This window comes from Rhincodon typus, chromosome 7, assembly GCF_021869965.1.
Source record: "Rhincodon typus isolate 14 chromosome 7, sRhiTyp1.1, whole genome shotgun sequence".
Classification (NCBI taxonomy): domain Eukaryota; kingdom Metazoa; phylum Chordata; class Chondrichthyes; order Orectolobiformes; family Rhincodontidae; genus Rhincodon; species Rhincodon typus.
This window is the reverse complement of record NC_063338.1, coordinates 77,999,650-78,020,144: the sequence shown is the minus strand read 5'-3', so window position 1 is coordinate 78,020,144 and position 20,495 is coordinate 77,999,650. Positions and strand designations below refer to the sequence as shown.

At 44.5% G+C, this 20,495-nt stretch overlaps 1 protein-coding gene and 1 long non-coding RNA gene across 6 annotated transcripts in view; one reads left to right on the top strand and one right to left on the bottom strand.

The window, feature by feature from the left end:
* epc2 (enhancer of polycomb homolog 2 (Drosophila)) overlaps positions 1-15,212 on the bottom strand; it is a 55,786-nt gene extending 40,574 nt beyond the window's left edge. For 3 of the 4 annotated variants that reach the window (XR_007262445.1, XM_048598758.1, XM_020537258.2), the window contains exons 1-2: positions 13,974-15,212; positions 13,659-13,832 (exon numbers count right to left, since the gene is read on the bottom strand). Coding sequence is in view for 3 of the 4 variants with exons in the window: in XM_048598758.1 (XP_048454715.1) it covers positions 13,659-13,832; positions 13,974-14,102 (303 nt within the window). In the remaining variant the exon portion in view is untranslated. The remainder of the gene's footprint in view (positions 1-13,658; positions 13,833-13,973) is intronic. The other variant, XM_048598760.1, reaches the window with a different exon arrangement.
* LOC125483483 lies at positions 13,309-20,429 on the top strand. Of its 2 annotated transcripts, none has more exons than XR_007262446.1 (3): positions 13,309-13,570; positions 15,269-15,418; positions 19,408-20,429. It is a non-coding gene; the product is annotated as an uncharacterized LOC125483483 (long non-coding RNA). The 2 variants fall into 2 exon arrangements; XR_007262447.1 differs by having other exon boundaries at positions 13,309-13,751.
* Positions 20,430-20,495: the final 66 nt, after the last annotated feature.

Below are 20,495 nucleotides of genomic sequence, written 5' to 3'. Positions count from 1 at the left end.
TAATGGCAACAGTGAACTTGTGATAAGAAATCACGAATCCTGTGCAGCAAAAAGAATAGTGTAGAACAGCACCAGTATCATGAGTAAGACAGGGGATAGCGAGTCTTGGAAACTGGATTTAAAATCTGCCTGAAAGTCGATCAAGACTGAGAACCACCGACTAACACTGGTGAGAAGAATGACCCTGAGTTGCAGATTCAGAAGACAGCAAAACCTCCACAGTGGAAGGACAGCCCTCAGTGAAGGACTCAGAGAAGACAGTGAAACTTCCACAAGCCAAGATTGACATCTTGTGTCTTGACAGATAATATACTGCGCAAGCTTAAAAGTACTTGAATCTGAACTTTTTCAACTTGTTATATAGACCACCTGTAACCCTTAAATAAAACAAAGAACTGCAGGTGCTGAAAATCTTAAACAAAAAGGAAAGTGTTGGTAAAAACTCAACAGGTCTAGTAGCATCTGGGGAGAGAAAAATGTAGTTAATGTGTCAGGTTCAATGGCCCTTGGTCAGAACTAAGAGCGGCAGGGAAATGGTGGTATTTATACTAATGGGATTGGGGCATAAGACAAATAGATAGAGACAGTGCTCAGAGAGAGAAAGAGAAAAATAGGAAGCGCACAATGGGATTCATTGAATTATACAGCACAGAACAGCAGAAGAGGCCCTTCGACCCATTGCGATCTGCACACTACTGCCTACACTGCACTGAGCCCAAAGGCTTGAATGTTATGACACTAAGTGCTCATCCAAGTACTTTTTAAAAGGTTGACAAGTTTCCCATCTCAACTACCTCCCAGGCAGGGCACCCCAGATCTCCCATCAGCTCTGGGTTAGACTTTCTTTTTCCCCAAATCTCCTCTAAATCTCCCACTTTTCAACTTAAAATTATGGCCCTTCAACTAAGGGGAGCAGCTGCTTTCTATTCACCTTGTCCATGCCCCTCAATCTTATATACCTTTATCAGGTCCCCCTTCAACCTTCCCTGCTCCAAAGAAAACAACCCAAGCTTATCCAGCATCTCTTCAAAACTGAAATATTCCTTCACAGGTAATGTCCTGGTGAATATCCTCTGCACCTTCTCCAGTGCAATCACATCCTTCCTATAGAGCAGTGACCAGAAATGCACACAGTATTCCAGCTGTTGCCTAACTAAAGTTCTGTATAGCTCCTTCATGTCCTTCCTGCTCTTATAATCTATGCCATGACTGATAAAGTCAAGCATGCCTTCTTCATTGCCTGGAAGGAATCTGTGGACAAGTGCCCAAAGATCCCTGTTTCTCTGAGCTTCCTAGTGACCTGCCACTCTGAGTACTTCCTTGTCTTGTTCGTTCTTCCAAAGTGCATCACCTCATATTTATCAGGGTTAAATTCCAGCTCCATTGATCTGGGTCATCTGACCAATCCGCTGAAATCCTTCTGTAACCTAATACTGTCCTCCTCACTGTCAATAACACAGCAAATGTCATCTGCAAACTTATCATCCCTCTCCCACATTCTCGTTTACATCACTTATGAAAACTGGCAGCACGGTGGTTCAGTGGTTAGCACTGCTGCCTCACAGCGCCAGGGACCCGGGTTCAATTCCACCCTCTGGCGACTGTCTGTGTGGAGTTTGCACATTCTCCCCGTGTCCGCATGGGTTTCCTCAGGGTGTTCCAGTTTCCTCCCACAGTCCAAAGATGTGCAGGGTAGGTGGATTGGCCATGCTAAATTGCCCATAGTGTCTGGGGATGGGTCTGGGTGGGATACTCTGACGGCCAGTGTGGACTTGTTGGGCTGAAGGGCCTGTTCCCATACTATAGAGATTCTATTAAAACAAAAATCACAAAAAAACAGGGACCAGCACTGATCCCTGTGGTCCACCACTGCACACCAACCTCCAGTCACATAAACAGCCTTCGACCACCACCCTATGTCTCCTGCCACAAAACCAGTTCTGGATCCCATAAGCATTTACATCCTTCATCAGTTTCCTGTGGAGGATCTTGCTGAAATCCATACAAACTACATCAACTGCACTACCCTCATCTACACACTTGGTCGCCTCCTCAAAAACCACTAGATTTATTCAGAATGACTTCCCTCTGACAAAGTCCTGTTTCCCTACCACTGATGTTATACTCACTGGTCTATCATTCCCTACTCTATCTCTACCACCTTCCTGTAAAGTGGGACCAATAGCTGTTCTCCAGTCCTCTGGCACCTTCCTGTGGCCAGAGATGATTTAAAAGTTTGGGTCAGGACCCCTGTAATTTCCTCCTTCATCTCCTACAGTACTCTAGAATACAAATCATCTGGACCTGGATATTTGTCCATTTTTAAATCTGCCAGAACCTCCAAATACCTCCTCGCTTCTTACATCAATCTGCTCAAGAATGTCACAGGCTACCTTCTTAAATTTTTGGCTTGCATCTTTGTTTTCCCAAGTAAAGACAGATAGGATGTACTCATTTAACACTAACAACGTCCTGCAGCTTCCCGCATAGATTGCCCCCTTGGACCCTAATAGGCCCTACTCTTTCCCCGATTATTCCCTTCCCCTTGATATACTTGTAGAGTATCTTGGTATTCTCCCTAATTTTGCCAGCCAGCGTTTTTTTTTTCCTGTCCCCCTTTGCTTTCCCAATTGCTTTCTTGAGCTCCTCCTGCACTTTCTATACACCTCTAGGCCTCTGTTATTTTGCTCCCTGTATAGCAGTTATAAGTCTCTTTATTCTTTTTATCAAGTCCCGAGTATTCCTAAACATCCAGGGTTCTCTGTGCTTTGTGCTCCTACATTTCACCCTAAAAAGAAAGTGTTGGGCCTGTATTCCCCAACAACTGCCACAATTCCGCTGTAGATTTTCCCTCAAATAGCTGTTTCTTACCTTATTTTAATAAAATTGGCCTTAATGCAAAACTATTTTTTGCAGGTCATCTTTCTCCTTTTCAAAGCAAATTTAAAATGTTCAGTGTTGCTGTCACTATCACTAAAATGCTTCCCCACTTGAACCCACCTTGAAAACCTGTCCAGCTTCATTCCCCTGAATTAGGTCTAGCACGGCACCATCTGTTGTAGGACAGTCTACACGTTGATACAAGGCTTTCTGTATGCATTTCAAGAAATCTGCCTCCCCAACCCCTTTATACTGTAATTATCCCAACTAACATTAGGGTATTTAAAATTCCCTATTATATTTACATACCTCAGTGAATTGACTACATACCTCCTCTTCAATTGTCCACTGTCTGTTTAGGGGGTGCACAATACACACTTATCAACTTGATAGCCCCCTTTTTATTCTGAAGTTCTACCCTCAAAGCCTGATTTGACATCACTTCCAAGATACTCCTTACCACAGTAACTGACTCCCTAATTAATGATATGACACCACCTCCATTTTTACACTCTCCCTGAAGGTCCTATACACCAGAACATTAGGGTGCCGGCCATTTTTCTCCCTCAACCATATCTCTGTGGTAGCCACAACATTGCAATTCCACCAGTCAATCCATATCCTGACCGCATCTGTCTCGTCTCTAACACTTCTGGAATCCAACCTCGTCTACTTGCATCAAGACACAATATGGCTGAACTTACTCTGGCTTGGTTCCTTTTCTAACTTGCGCCGTGTCGCTAATTGTTACTGCGCTGTATCCATTGCCTTTGCTGAACTAACTTAAACTCCACCTAACCATATTAGCAAAACCTCCCACAAGGATGTTACTTCGATTCTGGCTCAGATGCAGACCGTTCTGCTTGTAGAGGTCCTACATTCCCCAGAAACTTTCACAATAATTCAGGAATATAAACTCCCCCTCCTGCACCAAATCTTGACCCATGCATTCATCTGCTCTATTCTCCTATTTCTGTGCTTTCTAGCACATGGCACCAGGAGTAATTCTGAGATTATAACCTTCAAGGTCTTGTTTCATAATCTGCTGTTTAGCTGACAGTAAACCTGGGAATAAGTAAAGGCTAAATACGTGATAATGGGAGTTGTGAATAGTGGAAGTGTGTTGACTGTGGTGGAAGCAACCTATACAGAACCTAACCCACCCACCCACATAACCCTAGCTCATGAACATGGAGGAGAGTGTTCAGTCTCTAAAACTGCTAAACTCAACGTGAAGTCCTGAGGGCTGCAAGGTACCTAGACAGAAGATGAGGTGTTGCTCTTCCAACTAGCATTGAGCTTCACTGGAGCCCTGTAGCAGGCCTGAAACAGAACTGTAACAGGGGCACGTGGTATGTTAAAGTGGTAGACAATTGGAAGCTCGGGGTCATTTTTATGGAGGTGTTTGGCAAAGCAGTAACCCAGCATGCATTTTGTTTCCCCATTGTTGAGGAGACCACATTGTGAGCAGCGAAGATAGTACACTAGATTCAATGAAGTGCAGGTAAATCGCCATTTCACCAGGAAGGTGTGTCTGAGGCCTTGCATACCAAAGAACCAGTAGGGGTGTGACAAGGCAATTGGGACTGGAGGAGGCATGGGCCAGGGAATCCCAGAGGAATGCTGCCAAAGGAGGGGAGGGGAGTATTTGTATGGTGGTGGCATCCTACAGGAGGTTGCAAGAATGGAAGCTTATGATCCTTTGGATGTGGAGGCTGCTATGGTGAAAAATGAGGACAAGAGGACCCTACTGTCGTTCTTGGAGGGAAGGGAAGGGGAGAGGGCAGAAATGCATTGGGTGTGGATGAGGGCCATGTCAACAACGATGGAGGGGAATCCTCAGTTGAGGAAAAAGGTGGACATATCTGAGATAGCCCTTGCAGAAGTGACATCAGCAGAACACCTCTTCACCAGTTTCACATATATCAACTCAAACTGCAGAGTCAGCACAACAGTTGACGCTTAACTGCCCTGTGAAATGGCCTAACAAGTCCTTCAGTAAAAAGGGAGTTAGGAATGAATAACAACTGCTGGCCTTGCGAATGATATCCCAACCCCAAAGAGTAAAAGGAAAGTTGAGGTTGGTTGGCTCGCCGAGCTGGTTTGTTGTTCCACAGACGTTTCATTACCGTGCTTGGTAACATCCTCAGTAACAACCTCAACACCCACAACCCGAGCTACAGATCTACTCCAAAACCTTAAGAGTAAAAGGAAAGGTTACCAAATATGCACCGAAGCTTGGAAATGGAGGTCAAGATAGGAACACATTGGCATTCCCATCCAATATCAATTTTTGTAATTTTTCTCCATCCAAGGTAAAGGCCAAACACCACACCCCCAAATGATGAGATATAACTTGCAGATAATAGAATTAAGGTATCTGGGTACAGTAAAAATGAATATTTAAAAAAATCTTATTTGCATTTTGAACGTAAAGTTCAGTCTACTAGTGTGGCGCTAATGTTATTTGTCATTTAGCAGCCCACAGTTGAATGCTGTCCAGGTCTTGCTGCATTTGAACATGAACTACTCTGTATCTATACAACTACAAATTCTGCTAGACAATGTGCTATCATCAGTGAACATCCCATCCCTGATCTTACGGTGGAGGGAAGGTCATTGTAGACACAGGTGAAGATGGTTAGGCCTAGGAACTGATGAATGTTGTCCCATGGCTGATGATTGACTTCCAACAATCATACCATCTTCCTTATGTCAGGGTGCGACTCCAACCAGCAAAGCAACCACTCCTACATCAGCAAGGATTCTGGAGAGTTGGGTTGGGTCAATTAGTGTGCAAATTGGGGCAGTGTGTCAGCTCCCAGGATGGGGGAAAAATGTATCAGGTGTCCAGCAGAAAATTCAATTTCCTGTGCATGTCTCAGAGTGTGCTACAATGGGGATTCCACACAGTCCCGTGCGCAACTCTGACCTATGCTTACGTAACAAATGTCTGGCCTGCAGAAAATCTGCCCCATTGTTAATCAATTATCAAAAGCTCAGACGAAAGGCTTAAAATGTTACTTGTTTCTCACTCCACAGATGCTGCTGGATCTGGGTATTTGAACTAAAGTATAACGAAGCAGAGTTGATGTGCAAAATTTTCAAGCGTTACTGATGTCAGCCATTCCAATAGCGATTTTAAGATAAAACCGTGATGGATAATATCACAGGAAGCAAGTTAAAACTTGTAGGATGCAAATGCTTCATAACACAAGTTTTTCATTTCTGAGTTCGGAGGAAGGGTCACTGGATCCGAAACGTTAACTCTGATTTTTTATTCACAGATGCTGCCAGTGCTGCTGAGCTTTTCCAGCAACTTGTGTTTTTGTTCCTAATTTACAGCATCCGCAGCTCTTTCTGTTTTTAAACAGCAGAAACAGCCCTGTCAACCCTGCAAAGTCCTTCTCACTAACATCTAGGGGTTAGTGCCAAAGTTGGGAGAGCTGCCTCACAGACTAGTTAAGCAACAAAAACAAAGTTGCTGGAAAAGCTCAGCAGGTCTGGCAGCATCTGTGAAGGAAAAAACAGAGTTAACGTTTCAGGTCCGGTGACCCTTCCTCAGAACTAGTTAAGCAACAGCCTGATAGAGTCATACTCACAGAATCATAACTTACGGACAATGTCCCAGACACCACCATTACCATCCCTGGATATGTCCTGTCCCACCAGCAGGACAGACCCAGCAGAGATGTCGGCACAGTGGTATACAGTCGGGAGGGTGTTGCTCTAGGAGTCCTCAACATTGACTCCAGGCTCCATGAAGTCTCGTGGCTTCAGGTTAGACATAGGCAAGAAAGTCTCCTGCTGATTACCACATACCATCCTCCCTCAGCTGATGAATCAGTACTCCTCAATGTTAAACAACACTTAGAGGAAGCACTGAGGGTGGCAAGGACACAAAATGTACTCTGGGTGGGGAATTTCAATGTCCACTACCAAGAGTGGCTCGGCAGCAGTATTACTTATCGAGCTGGTCGGGTCCTAAAGGACATAGCTGCTAGACTGGGTCTGTGGCAGATGGTGAGGGAACCAACAAGAGGGAAAAACATACTTGACCTCATCCTTACTAATCTGCCAGCTGCAGTTGTATCTGTCCATGACAGTATAATTAAGAGTGATCAGCGCACAGTCCTTATGGAGACAAAGTCCTGCCTTCACATTGAGAATAACTTCCATCGTGTTGTGTGGCACTATCACCGTGCTAAATGGGACAGACTTCGCACACATCTAGGGACTCAAGACTGGGAATCCATGAAGCACCGTGAGCGATCAACAGCAGCAGAATTGTACTCCAGCACAATCTGTAACCCTATGGCCCAGCATATCCCCCACTTAACCATTACCATCAAGCCAGGGGATCAACCCTAGTTCAATGGAGAGTGCAGGAGGGCATGCCAGGAGCAGCACCAGGCATACCTAAAGATGAGGTATCAACCTGGTGAAGCCACCAAACAGGACTACTTGCACTCCAAACAGCGAAAGCAGCAAGTGATAGACAGAGCTAAGTGATCCCACAACCAATGGATCATTATGTTCTGCAGTCCTGCCACGTCCAGTCATGAATGGTGTGGACAATTAAACAACTCACTGGAAGAGGAGTCTCCACAAATACCCCATCCTCAATGATGGGAGAGCCCAGAGAAAAAGATAAAACTGAAGCATTCACAGCAATCTTCAGCCAGAAGTGCCGAGTGGACGATCCATCTTGGCTTCCTCCAGTGGTCCCCAGTATTGCAGATACCAGTCTTCAGCCAATTCGATTCACTCCACATGATATCAAGAAATGGTTGGAAACACTGGATACTGCAAGAGCTACAGGCCCTGACGACATTCCAGCAATAGGACTGAAGACTTGTGCTCCAGAACTTGCCGCTTCCCCAGCCAAGCTGTTTTCATATAGTTACAACACTGGTATCTACCCGGCAATGTGGAAAATCGCCCAAGTATGTCCTGTACACAAAGAACAGGTCAAATCCAACCCAGCCAATTACTGCCCCATCAGTCTACTCTCAATCATCAGTAAAGTGATGGAAGGTGTCATCAACAGTGCTATCAAGCAGCACCTGCTCAGAAATAACCTGCTCAGTGATGCCCAGTTTGGGTTCCGCCAGGGCCACTCAGCTCCTGACCTCATTACAGCCTTGGTTCAAAAGTGGACAAAAGAGCTGAATTCCAGAGGTGAGGTGAGAATGACAGCCCTTGATATAAGGCTGCATTTGACAGAGTGTGGCATCAAGGAGCCCTAGCAAAACTGGAATCAATGGGTATTGGGGGCAAACTCTCCAGTGGTTGGAGTCATACCTAACACATAGGAAGATGGTCATGGTTGTTGGAGGTCAATCATCTCAGCTCCAGGATATCTCTGCAGGACTTCCTCAGGGCAATGTCCTAGGCCCAACCATCTTCAGCTGCTTCAATGACCTACCCTCTATCATAAGGTCAGAACTGGGGATGTTCACCGATGATTGCACAATGTTCAGCATCATTTGTGACTCCTCAGATACTGAAGCAGTCCATGTTCAAATGCAACAAGACGTGGACAATATCCAGGCTTGGGCCCTCAAGTGGCAAGTGACATTCACACCACACAAATGCTAGGCTGTGACCATTACCAATAAGAGACAATCTAACCACCATCTCTTGGCATTCAATGGTGTTACCATCACTGAATCTCCCACTATCAACATCCTGGGTGTTATCATCGACCAGAGACTCAACCATAAACACAGTGGCTACAAGACCAGGCCAGAAGCTAGGAATACTGCAGCGAGTAACTCATCTCCTGACTCCTCAAAGCCTGTCCACCATCTACAAGGCACAATTCAGAAGTGTAATGGAATACCCTCCACTTGCCTGGATGAGTGCAGCCCCAACAACACAAAAAGCTTGACACCATCCAGCCAATGCAGCCCGCTTGATTGGTACTACATCCACAAGCATTCATTCCCTCCACCACCGACGCTCAGTAGTACGCACTGCTGCTATCTCCACGATGCATTGCAGAAATTCACCAAAGATTCTCAGACAGCATCTTTCAAACCCACGACCACTTTCATCCAAAAGGACAAGGGCAGCAGACATATGGGAACACCACCATCTCCAAGTTCCCTTCCAAGCAACTCACCATCCTGACTTGGAAATATATCGCCATTGCTTCACTGTTGCTGGGTCAAAATACTGAAATTCCCTCCCTAATAGCATTGTGGGACAACTTACAGCAGGAGGACTGCTGCGGTTCAAGAAGGCAGCTCATCACCACCTTCTCAAGGGCAATTAGGGATGGGCCTGAAATGCTGGCCAGCCAACGACACCCACATCCGACAAATGAATAGAAAAAAAACATAACGACGCAGGATCGCCAAGCAGAGACCGATAGCCAAGTTCCATACCCACAAAGATGGCCTTAACCATGATCTTGGGTTCATGTCACACTACATGTGGCTCCACCACACTGTTCTGTATCTGTAAAATCTTCCTTACTGTACTGTTTTGACACCATCACCTTGATAAATTGTGGTGATCTCTCTACCTTAATTAGCTTGTACAATTTTGAATTATTTATTACTTTGGTTAGACCCTCAGCATGCAACTCTTATACCCATCATGTTATTCTGGTCATTTGGTTTGTCTCCAGCACCAGCTTATTTTCCATTTTTTGTAATTATCTTTCTGCCTCATTTTATTGGATTATAGGTCATCCCTTCACTGGTTATTTAGCTGTTGACACTTTACTTACATTCCATGACTCTTGGTCACCTGCAGAGACTTATTATCTGACACTCCACTCACACCAGTTGTATGATCTTTTGATCTCTCAGCCCTTGATCTCTCTGCCTATAAAGTTTGTGTCAACGTGTCCTTCTCTCTCACTGCACCTGATGAAGAGGCTGCACTCCAAAAGCTGGTGATTTCAAATAAACCTGTTCGACTGTAAACCGGTGTCATGTGCATACTCAGCTGGAGAGTTTTAGCTATAGTGAGAGTCTGAATAAGCTGGGGGTATGTTCCCTGGAGTGTCGGAGACTGAGGGGTAAACTTATAAGGGTTTATAAAACAATGAGGGGCATGGGTAGGGTAAATAGACAAGGTCTTTTCCCCAAGGTGGGGGAGTCACAAACAAGATGGCATAGGTGAGAAGGGAAAGATTTAAAAGGGACATAAGGGGCAACTTTTTCATGCAGAGGGTGGTGTGTGTATGCATTGAGCTGCCAGAGGAAGTGGTGGAGGTTGGTACAATTACAACATTTAAAAGACATCTGGATAGGTATACGAATAGGAAGGGTTTAGAGGGACATGAGCCAAATGCTAGCAAATAGGACTAGATTTATCTGGGATATCTGATCAGCATGGACAAATTGGACTAAAGGGTCTGTGTCCGTGCTGTTCATCTCAATGACTCTATGATCGGAGCCTGCTCCTACAAGATAAGCTAAAAGCTAGCATGCAGGTAAAAAAAAAAGCAATTAGAAAATCAAAGGGAACACTGGCCTTTGTTCTTGTATTCCAATCGCTAGCAATAAAAAAAGTTTTGCTACAAGGTTTGCTAGAATTTGAAGAAACCACCTCTAAAATATATTGGTCCTCTTTAAAGAAGGATATATTTGCATCGTGGATAGTATAAAGGTTCAGGGATGAGAGGGTTGTCTACCGTGAGGCTGTCTAAATTGGGTCTACACTATCTATAGTTCAGAAGAATGAGAGGTGGTCTCATTGAAACATTCAAAGTTACGAAGAGGTATGATAGGGTAGATAGTAAGGTACTTCGTCCCTTGGCCGTAGGACAAAGTGAGCAGAGTTTTAGGATAAGAGCTGATGATTCAGCACTAGATGAGCATTCTCTACCCCAGAGGATTGTGAACCCCTGGAATTCCCTAACCTAGTGCATTATAGATTCTCTGTTACTGAATACATTTAAGGCTGCAAAATAGCTTTGTCCTTCCATGAAATCAAACCATATGAACAGTGGGCAGGCAAGTGGAAGCAAAGATCAAAATCAACCACTATCATAATAAACGGTAGGGTAGGCCAGGCCCACTGGATGTGTATCCTTCTACTCCTATTTCTTATGTAAGGCAGGGACAAACTCTGACTTACAGACTGACTTGGATGGAAATAGAGTTGCTTCAAGAAAGATAGGGGAAGGGGTGTAATTTGAGAAAAGAGGTCACTTTGATGTTGGTCATATTTACAGTTAAAATGATGATTGAATATTTAACCACATACAAATTATGGAATCATTAATTCAAGCAGTGAACTAAATAACAACTTTGGATCAGTTTGACTTGTTGGCAAATGTAGACATCCTTTAGATGCCTAGTTTATACACTATAATGCGCAAAGCAGGAAATTATAAATCCAAAAAGTGGGTAAAAAAGTTGCACATAACTATCAACTGATTGTAAAATTAGGAAATACCATAAGGAATGGCATGATGTAGCTATGTGAACATCATAGCAAACATTAAAAAAAAGTAATCTAATTAGGCAATAACACTAAGAATATTTCATACCAGGTTGTGACAACTTGTATTTTTCTTTTACTCAATACATGGCAGGGCACCAATGTCCAATGCAGCAAAGTAAATAAAGTAAATCAGGAAAACAGATCTTTTATCTTCCATATTTTCCCCCAAAGAAGAAAGGAATTAAAGTAACTGCACTGAATACACATGTAGAAATTAGTTACCATAGCCCAAGTTTTCCATCTCCCTGATTGGGGCACTTATTAGAAAGCAGAATTTCAGCTTATTGCAGCAACAAACTGCCGACAAAACTCATCATCCCAGCTTCTAGGTTATTTACATACTGCACAAATGAGTTCTTCCATCATCAGGTGCAAGCGCCACTGATACATTTCTCTTTTTGAGACAAACTTACAGTCATAGAGCTATACAGCATAGAAACAGACCTTTCGATCCAACCCATTCCTGCTGACCAGATATCCTAAAATAATCCTGCCCCATTTGCCAGCATTTGGCCCCTATCCCTCTAAACGCCTCCTATTAATGTACCCATCCAGATGCCTTTTAAATGTTGTAATTGTACCAGCCTCCACCACTTCCTCTGGCAGCTCAGTGCATACACACAACACCCTCTGCATGAAAAGGTTACCCCTTAGGTCCCTTTCATATCTTTTCCCTCTCACCTTAAACCTATGCCCTCTTGTTTTGGGCCACCCCACCCTGGGAGAAAAACCTCAGCTATTCACCCTATTCATGCCCCTCATGACTTTACAAACCTTTATAAGGTCACCCCTCAACCTCTGACGCTCCAAGGGAAAATACCCCCCGCCTGTTCAGCCTCTCCCTATAGCTCAAACACACCTGTCCCGGCAACATCCTTGTAAATCTTTTCTGCACCCTTTCAAGTTCAACAACATCTTTTCTAAAGCAGGGAGACCAGAACTGATTGCAGTAATCCTAAACATTTGGTACTGACCTAATGGCTGTTCCTTGGCTCCTGCATTCAAGTGACACAAATTCAGAAAATATACAGGAGAAAGCATTTTCCTAATTTCAATGGCACAGTTTGAGGCAGCATATTCTGCACCACCTGGGCATCTGTGGAGATGCAACAGAGGAAGTACTTAAAACAGTTCTCCACTTGACCAGACCCAAATCTATTGGAAAAAGTTGTCAATGCGCCAGGTTTATATCTTTCTAGGTCTCAAATTAATAGATTGGACTCATCGCATCTCCCGCTTTGATCTGATAATTCCTTGCAAATTAGATAGGGTTTAAGTTAGTACATGAATGAAACCAGATTAATCTGCAGGTCAATCAGGTTCTCACGAACATCTGCCTATTACCATTTGTCCTAGAATACTAATCAGCCAATCTGTATTTTGTACCTTGCATTTATTGTCATGTTTCATCTAATCGACTCCATTACATAAAGTAATTAGCGTGGGGAAGAATTTAACAGCAAAAGTAATCCCATACGTTTCAAAAAATTTTCCTTGATTAGTGTAGTTAGCTTTAGTGCAGAAACATCGCCATTCATTGCCACATATTAATTTCTCAATCCGTGTTACAACATTGAACCTGACTTCCACAAAAAGTACCGTTAAATTCCAGTCGTGTTTAATCCGCAACATTTGCATTAAATGGTAAGTATTATCGGGTATCACAAATGGTATAGATTGCTGCCGAATCGGCCTCCAACAGGGACGAAAGATCCGAGTCGCCCCAGGCTCTAGCGTCATTTTGTTTTTGGTTAAAATAAAATTGAAGCCTCCGCTCTCCCAGAGAAGATAATGGAGAAGTAGCTCTACGATGCGAACTGTCAACAAGCTGCCGGCGCATGGGCTTCGGTGTTTACCCGCCGAGCCGCGCGTCATCGCCGACATCCAATCAGCGGCCGAACTCTACCCGGTAAAAGAGATTGCCAAGGGCTCTAGCCAATCAGACGGGGCAAGGGGAGGGACCCGTTTAAAATAAACGGACAAAAACCATCAAAAGCATCAGACTGCAGGAGGATGGCTATCGTGCGATAGGTTGGGCAAAAAAAAGTTCGATAATTCCGTTCCGTCTCAATTTAAACAAAAAGATTTTTTTCGCCCGAAAGTAGTGTTATGTCAACCCGTTTGTTTTTGGAAAAAAACACGATTCCGGGATTTCAAATCTCCGCGCCAAAACGTCCCCTGGCTAGAAAGGATAACAATGGCGGCGGGAGCCGTGGCTTGCGCAGTGAGTAGAACGCCAGCGGCCGCCGTTTCTCCCTCTCTCCCCGCCCCCCGGCCCCCCCACCAACCATCCTCCCTCCCCTCTCACTCACCGACTCCTCTTCTTTCTCCATCCCGGTCGGCATCTGCGGCACGGCCCTATTGATGGAGACGCAATCCTGGAGGTCCGGCAGATCCTTCGCCCGGTAAATGGGGAGCGGCTTGGTGGCGTCTAGCGCCCGCGCTCGGAACGAGAGTTTACTCATGGTGTGCGCGGGAGAGGATTCCTGTTTTTTTTATATAAAAGAAAATTTTCCGAAAAAGAAAAAAAAATCCCTCCCCTCCCCACACACCCCCCCCCCCCCCCCCCCCCCCCTTATCGCCGTGGGGTTACTACAGCAGACACCGCGCAGCGAAAAGGAGCGGACCTCACTGGCACAAAGATGGCGTTTTAGACCAGTCTTAATTGGGCGGCCGGACGCCCGGAGCCGCTCATGGATGCGAGTTAAGGAGTCCGTCCCCTGGGTGGATAGGGCGCTCCTCGAAATGCCCCTCATGCCGACCGAGCCGAGCCCGAGAAACCGAAATTTGGCCGTCGGTCCGCGACATGCGCCACGGCAAACATGGCGGACATTAAAGCAGCAATCCCAAGGAGCCGCGCGCGCCTCCAGCAACGTGGGGGGAGGGGTTGCGCGCGCACCATCATAACCCTGTCCTGTGCCGGAGCTGGTCTGTTCAATTTACGTTGCATTTGGATCCGCTTTGCGGAGGAGCTCGTTTACCTGGATTAGTCCACCTTGTTTTCTATATGCCCTCCTCCAACGCCACTTTTTATTCCTGTTCCCTTTTCCGATTCAACTTGAGTGCCCCGTGACACTCGACAACCCAGGGATGAGCAGCCTGGGCTATCTGCCCCTTAAACCCAAGACCTGCATTCTGTCGGACACCCCCTTGTCAAGTGCTCCCTTACGTGAGTCGTCTTGCCTGTGTGGAGTGGACAGCAGGCTTGATTGGCACTAGCATCCAACAAACTTTCATTCCCTACACCACCGAAGGCAAGTGGCAGTGACATGCACCGTCTACGAGATGCACTGCGGAAATTCCCTGTGGCTTGGACGGTGCCTTCCAAACAAGCAACTACTACCATCTAGATGGATAAGGACAGCAGATGCATGGGGACAGCAGGTCTTGCAATTTTCCTTCCAAGCCGCTCGCCAATCGTAAATATATCAATGTTCCTTCAGTGCCACTGGGACAAGTCCTGGAGCTCCCTCCCTAACAACATTGTCTGTGTACCGATACCAAATGGACTGGGGCCTTTGAAGAAGGCAGCTCACCACCACCTTCAAAGTCAAAAGAAATTTAAATAAATGTTTGCCCAGCTGGTGAAACCCATGTTCCATGATTTGAAAACATGTTACATGATAATGTGATGTCAGACTGTTGTCTTTCTAAGCTTTTCTCAACTTATCCATCCCATTTGAAAAAATATGCATATGGCTCCATTCCATTAAATGTGCATGTTATACATCACATTCCTTGTAACTGTCCTAAGATATTCTCAAATGTTGCCAGCCTTGCTCTTTTAAAAATCTTTTAGGCAAGTGATGAAATATCTTTTTTAAGGGTAATAAAGTGTGTTTCATTTGTAAACCATGATGATTACAACAATCTGTGTCTAGTTTGATTATTTCTCACCTATTATCCCATTTACCACCATTAGGTCAACATTGATGTTATCACCCCACAACCTTCCACCATCCAGGACTGCAAATGAATAAACAAGTTAAAACGTCCTCTTCAGTTGCATCAGAGTGGCAAAATTAATTATCCATAAATTTTATTACTCTTCAGTTGTAGCTGTCAAAATCAGGTGAATGTTCATGAAATAGATTTGTATCAATGATTTCTCAAGTCCAAGTCATTAGTTATACTTTTGGTTAAAGATTGTAGCCAAGTGTGACATTACTGGACTTGTATTTAAGAGACTGGATTAATGCTCCAGAGACAAATTCAAATCCCATTCTGAAAACTGGGATATTTGAATATAATACTAAACTTTTCTGGTTCAGTAATGTCCCCAGGGAGCAAATTTGATGTTCCTATCTGGTTTGGTTTACAGAAACATGGATGTCTCTTAACTGCCCTCTGACATGGCCAAAAGGCCATTCAGTTGTATCAAGCTGCTTACAGAAAACAGCATGGTTGTAGAATGCTCTGTGGACCACAGCTGTTCGCAAAGGTGGTTCACAATATTCTCAAGGGAAATCTGAGATGTTGAGATGGGCAATAATTATATTCACAAGAATTTTTTTTATAATTGAACACCTTGACATTAGATATAGTACAGCAAAGAATTTTCTGCCTTGCCTTACTGTTAGTAGAATTCTAGAATTCCACCAGTGTGGTATTTGGATTGTCTTCAAATGTTCTACAAAACAAAAACAAACATCTATACTGGGCGTTTCACAAACTACTTAAAACCAAACTATTTGACCATGTTTTGTGACTACTACTCTGATATTTCATAAGCTCACAATTCAAAAAGGCCTGTGAGAACATTTGGAAGCTGTCTTGATGAGCTTGAAAGGGAGTGTAAGAAGAAAAGTATATGGAGGTTGGGCACACTTGATTACCAGGTTGAATCTATGTTGCCTTCCAAATGCAAATTGTAAATGTGCATAGGAAGTGGAAAATAACTGCAACCACACCTAGGGTGTGCAGAATATGCTTTCTCTTATGAGCACAAAGACTCTCTTTGTGAGTGATATGATGCCCTTCAAGGGGCAATTGCATTAATTGGGCAGTTCCACAGAACAGGCTGAAGTCATCTATAAACTTAGTATGCTGAATGTTCCTATCCCCTCCCTAACTCCCCACCTACACTCACCTTTACTGGCTCCACCCCTGCCTCTTTGACCTGTCTGTCTCCTCTCCACCTTTCTTCTCCTTTATCCATCTTCTACCCGCCTCCCCCTCTCTCCCTATTTATTTCAGAATCCCCTTCCCCTCCCCCATTTCTGAAGAAGGGTCCAGGCCCGAAACGTCAGCTTTCCTGCTCCTCTGATGCTGCTTGGCCTACTGTGTTCATCCAGCTCTACACCTTGTTATCTCTATGCTGAATGTGAAATGCTTGCAGTGTCCCATCTATATGATGTACAAATCCTGGTTGCAAGCAATCATTACTGATTGAAGATAGCCATCTCTGTGAAGCAAAATAATCCAAGGTGACCTTAAAATTGGCATATGCAGGCCACAATTCACAAAGATAATCCAAGATGTCATTGGCTGCACAGGGCTCAGGGTTGATTTCCTTTCAGCTTGAATTGTAAACATTTACCGCCATGCCCTTATATGCAATGCTGCCCTTTTTGAGTGATGTGGGTTGCTGGGGGGTGGGGCTCACTAATCATGCAGCAGTTACAATGTTATGTGACATGGCTGATGCTGCTTTGACCAGAATAAGGTCTCTTCATCAAAGGTCTCTGTGGAAGAATTCCATGCCCACCTTTCTGGAGTCTTCCACATCTACTGTATGGTGGTGTATGCGAAACCATCGAAAGCCAGATTTCTTACAAGGATGGCTACCGAGGGCTACCCCCTGCAGTCATAGTCAATGACTCTTATGCAACCTCCCGTTTAAAGCCAAGTGTGGACACATTGCTACCCATTTGCTAACTACGGCTGCTGAAAATGTGGTTCCAATGCTCTCATAAGTTGGTGGCGGGGTTGGGAGGGTGTGCTTTCAATACTGTTCAGACAGAATGTGCCACACAATCCCAGAATGCTGCGGTCTACTTAACTGGTGCAGACAAAGAGGATATGTAATGGATGCTGAAGAGCTGGGAAAGCCGCAGCAGTGTTTTGTAGAGGAAGAGGAGCACATTGAGCAGGAGGAACATCACCTTCAGTGTGATAGAGCACTGCAGTGTTGATGCAACAAGCCAGACTGAATTTGATTGACAGCCAGCTCAAACAGATGAGAGCTGGTTGCAATAATCACTCATTAACTGTAAATGTTATGCTGCTCGAAAGGCAGTGGTCCCTATCTGTTCCCATAACCAAATGCAGCTGTTTTCATTTGTTTTTTTTTCTTAATTTGTGTTGTTCTTCAGTCTGAAGGTTTCCCAATGTGTGATGGTCCCACATTGAACAATGAGAGGATGTTAGACTACACTGGGTATTGCACTCCCTTAGATAGGTTTCTAAGATGGGATGACACAACGGATGGATAACTGGTGTAGCTAGATAAATAGCAATAATTCTGCAAATGTGCACTTGTATTTGCAATGAAGAGTCAGCACCACCACCTGTATGCCCCGAGAAGCATTTATTTTTGATTTCACTTGCTGTTTGCACACAAAGGACAATTCCTGGCTGGCAGCACTTCACTGGGTTTAAAAATGGCACTGGTGCCGGGTGCCTAGGAGGTCCTGGTTGTGATGCAAAGATAAGACAGTTGGGACACCTTAAAGGAATGGTGCTTTGCTAATGAGGTTTGTTGTGGAGAAAGTTAGCTGGGATTCATGGAGAGTTGATTTCTGGTAAAATTCAGCCCATCCTCTCCACTTGAACTCGATCAAACTCTTTAATGGTCTTAAGCCTCTCTATCAGGTTATCTCTACGTCTTCTCTGTTCTACACAAAGAAGTGTCAGCCTTTTCAATCTTTTCTGATAGATATAGATGCTTAGTTTTGGTATAATTCTGATAAATCTTACTTGCATCTCTGCCAGGGCTTGTAAATTATTTTCATATCATCATGTCCAGAGCTGTTCAAAGTTCTCCAAGTGTGGTCTAACACTCTATTGAAGTTTATCTTAACTTTGCAGCTTTTCAGTTCTATCCCTCCAGAAAGGAACCCTAATATTATGTTTGCTTTTTAAGACCATAGTTAGATAGATAGTATAGGATAGTTGAAGAAGGCACTTGGTATGCTTTCCTTTATTGGTTAGTGCATTGAATATAGGAGTTGGGATGTCATGTTGCGGTTGTACAAGGCATTGGTTAAGCCACTTTTGGAATATTGTGTGCAATTCTGGTCTCCCTGCTATAGGAAGGATGTTGTGAAACTTGAAAGGGTTCAGAAAAGATTTACAAGAATGTTGCCAGGGTTGGAGGGTTTGAGCTACAAGGAGAGCCTGAAAAGGCTGGAGCTATTTTCCTGGGACATCGGAGGCTGAGGGACCTTATAGAAGTTTATAAAATCATGAGGGGCATGAAAGGGGTAAATAGCCAAGGTCTTTTCCCTGGGATGGGGGAGTCAACCAGAGGGCATAGGTTTATGGTGAGAGGGGAAAGATTTAAAGGGGAGCTAAGGAGCAACTTTTTCATGCAGAGGATGGTGCGTGAATGGAATGAGTTGACAGAGGAAATGGTGGAAGCGGTACAATTACAACATTTAAAAGGCATCTGGATGGGTGTATGAATGGGAAGGATTTAGAGGGATATGGGCCAAATGCTGGCAATTGGGACTAGATTAATTTGGAATGTCTGTTCACAGGGACTAGTTGGACCGAAGGCTCTGTTTCCATGCTGTACATCTATATGAGTTTATGACCTAATTGAAGAAGATCCAACAGAGCAACACTCTCTCAGTAATCTCCTCAGCGTTGATTTTAATGCTCGCACCTTGGAGTGGACCTTGTATCCAGTTTTTTCTAATTAGATTTACATTTATTTTCACATATATATTAAAATACAGTGAAAAGCGTTTTATCGTGTGTCATATGCAAAGTGTCACCACACTCCGGTGCTGTCTTGAATCATTGAATATAATGTAAGATTTTACGACAATAGAGTTCATCTTTCTCTCTTGTTTCTCCTCTGCTGCTCCTCCATTCGCTGCTTGACTTCGGCCACAGTCTCTGAAACAGACTTGGGGATCTCCACCACTGCAACTCCCACATCCAAGCTGGAGACATGGGCCTGGTGATGCATGGGTTCCGTACCTCCTGTTCCCCATCCAACGCTCCTCCAGATGCTGCCGTTGATCCGTCGTCCATCCCTTTCGCTGATGCCCCCGCTCCTTCAGGTGCCCAGGCTAGCTGTGGACCTGGAGCCTCGGCTTAGCCTGTGAGTCCAGACTGGGGGAGTCAGATCTCCTTGCTTGCTGAGAGAAGGGTTGTGGGTGTTACTGGCTGGGCTAGCATTATTGCCCATCTCTAGTAAACCTTGGGAAGGAGTGATGAGCTCTCTTCTTGAACTGCTGCAATCCATTTGATGCAGGTAGGCTGACAGGGACCATAGGGTGGGAGTTCCATGATTTTGATCCAACAACACTGAAGGAACAGTGATATATTTTCAAATCTTAATTCTGAGTAGCTTGGAGGGGGCTTTGCAAGTGGTATTGTCCCTATATATCTGCTGCCTTTGTCCTTCTAAATAGTGGTGGTCATGGGTTTGCAATGTGCTGTCTAAGGTGCCTTCTACAATGTATGGTGGTACTGTGCCTTTAAGAGATGCGTTCTGTGCTATTTCTCTTGCAAAGGGGTATTGTCACAGTGGTGCCAAAATATCTCCTTCAGACAGGGAGTTGGTAAACAGCTTGGAGTTATCCCGGAGTTCTTTTAAAATGAAACAAGAGAATCATGAGTGGGCAAAGTCAGGGCTCACAAAGACCCAGGAAGGGTTTTTGTTTTGCTTTTAGTGAGAAGGTTTCCACTGGCTGCTGAACTGAAAGCTCGAGTTCCCACCTGCTAGTGAAGTCTTAGATAGTGAGGCTTTGTCTTAAAAATGAAAAGAGGCAGATTATTTCTTTCCTCTGGACTGAAGAGAGACTGCATGTGAGAACCATGAGATAACAAGGTGTAGAGCTGGATGAACACAGCAGGCCAAGCAGGATCATAGGAGCAGGAAGGCTGACGTTTCGGGCCTAGACCCTTGGGTCTAGCACCTTGCACCAGCACCAGCTCTGCACCTTGTTGTCTCGGATTCTCCAGCATCTGCAGTT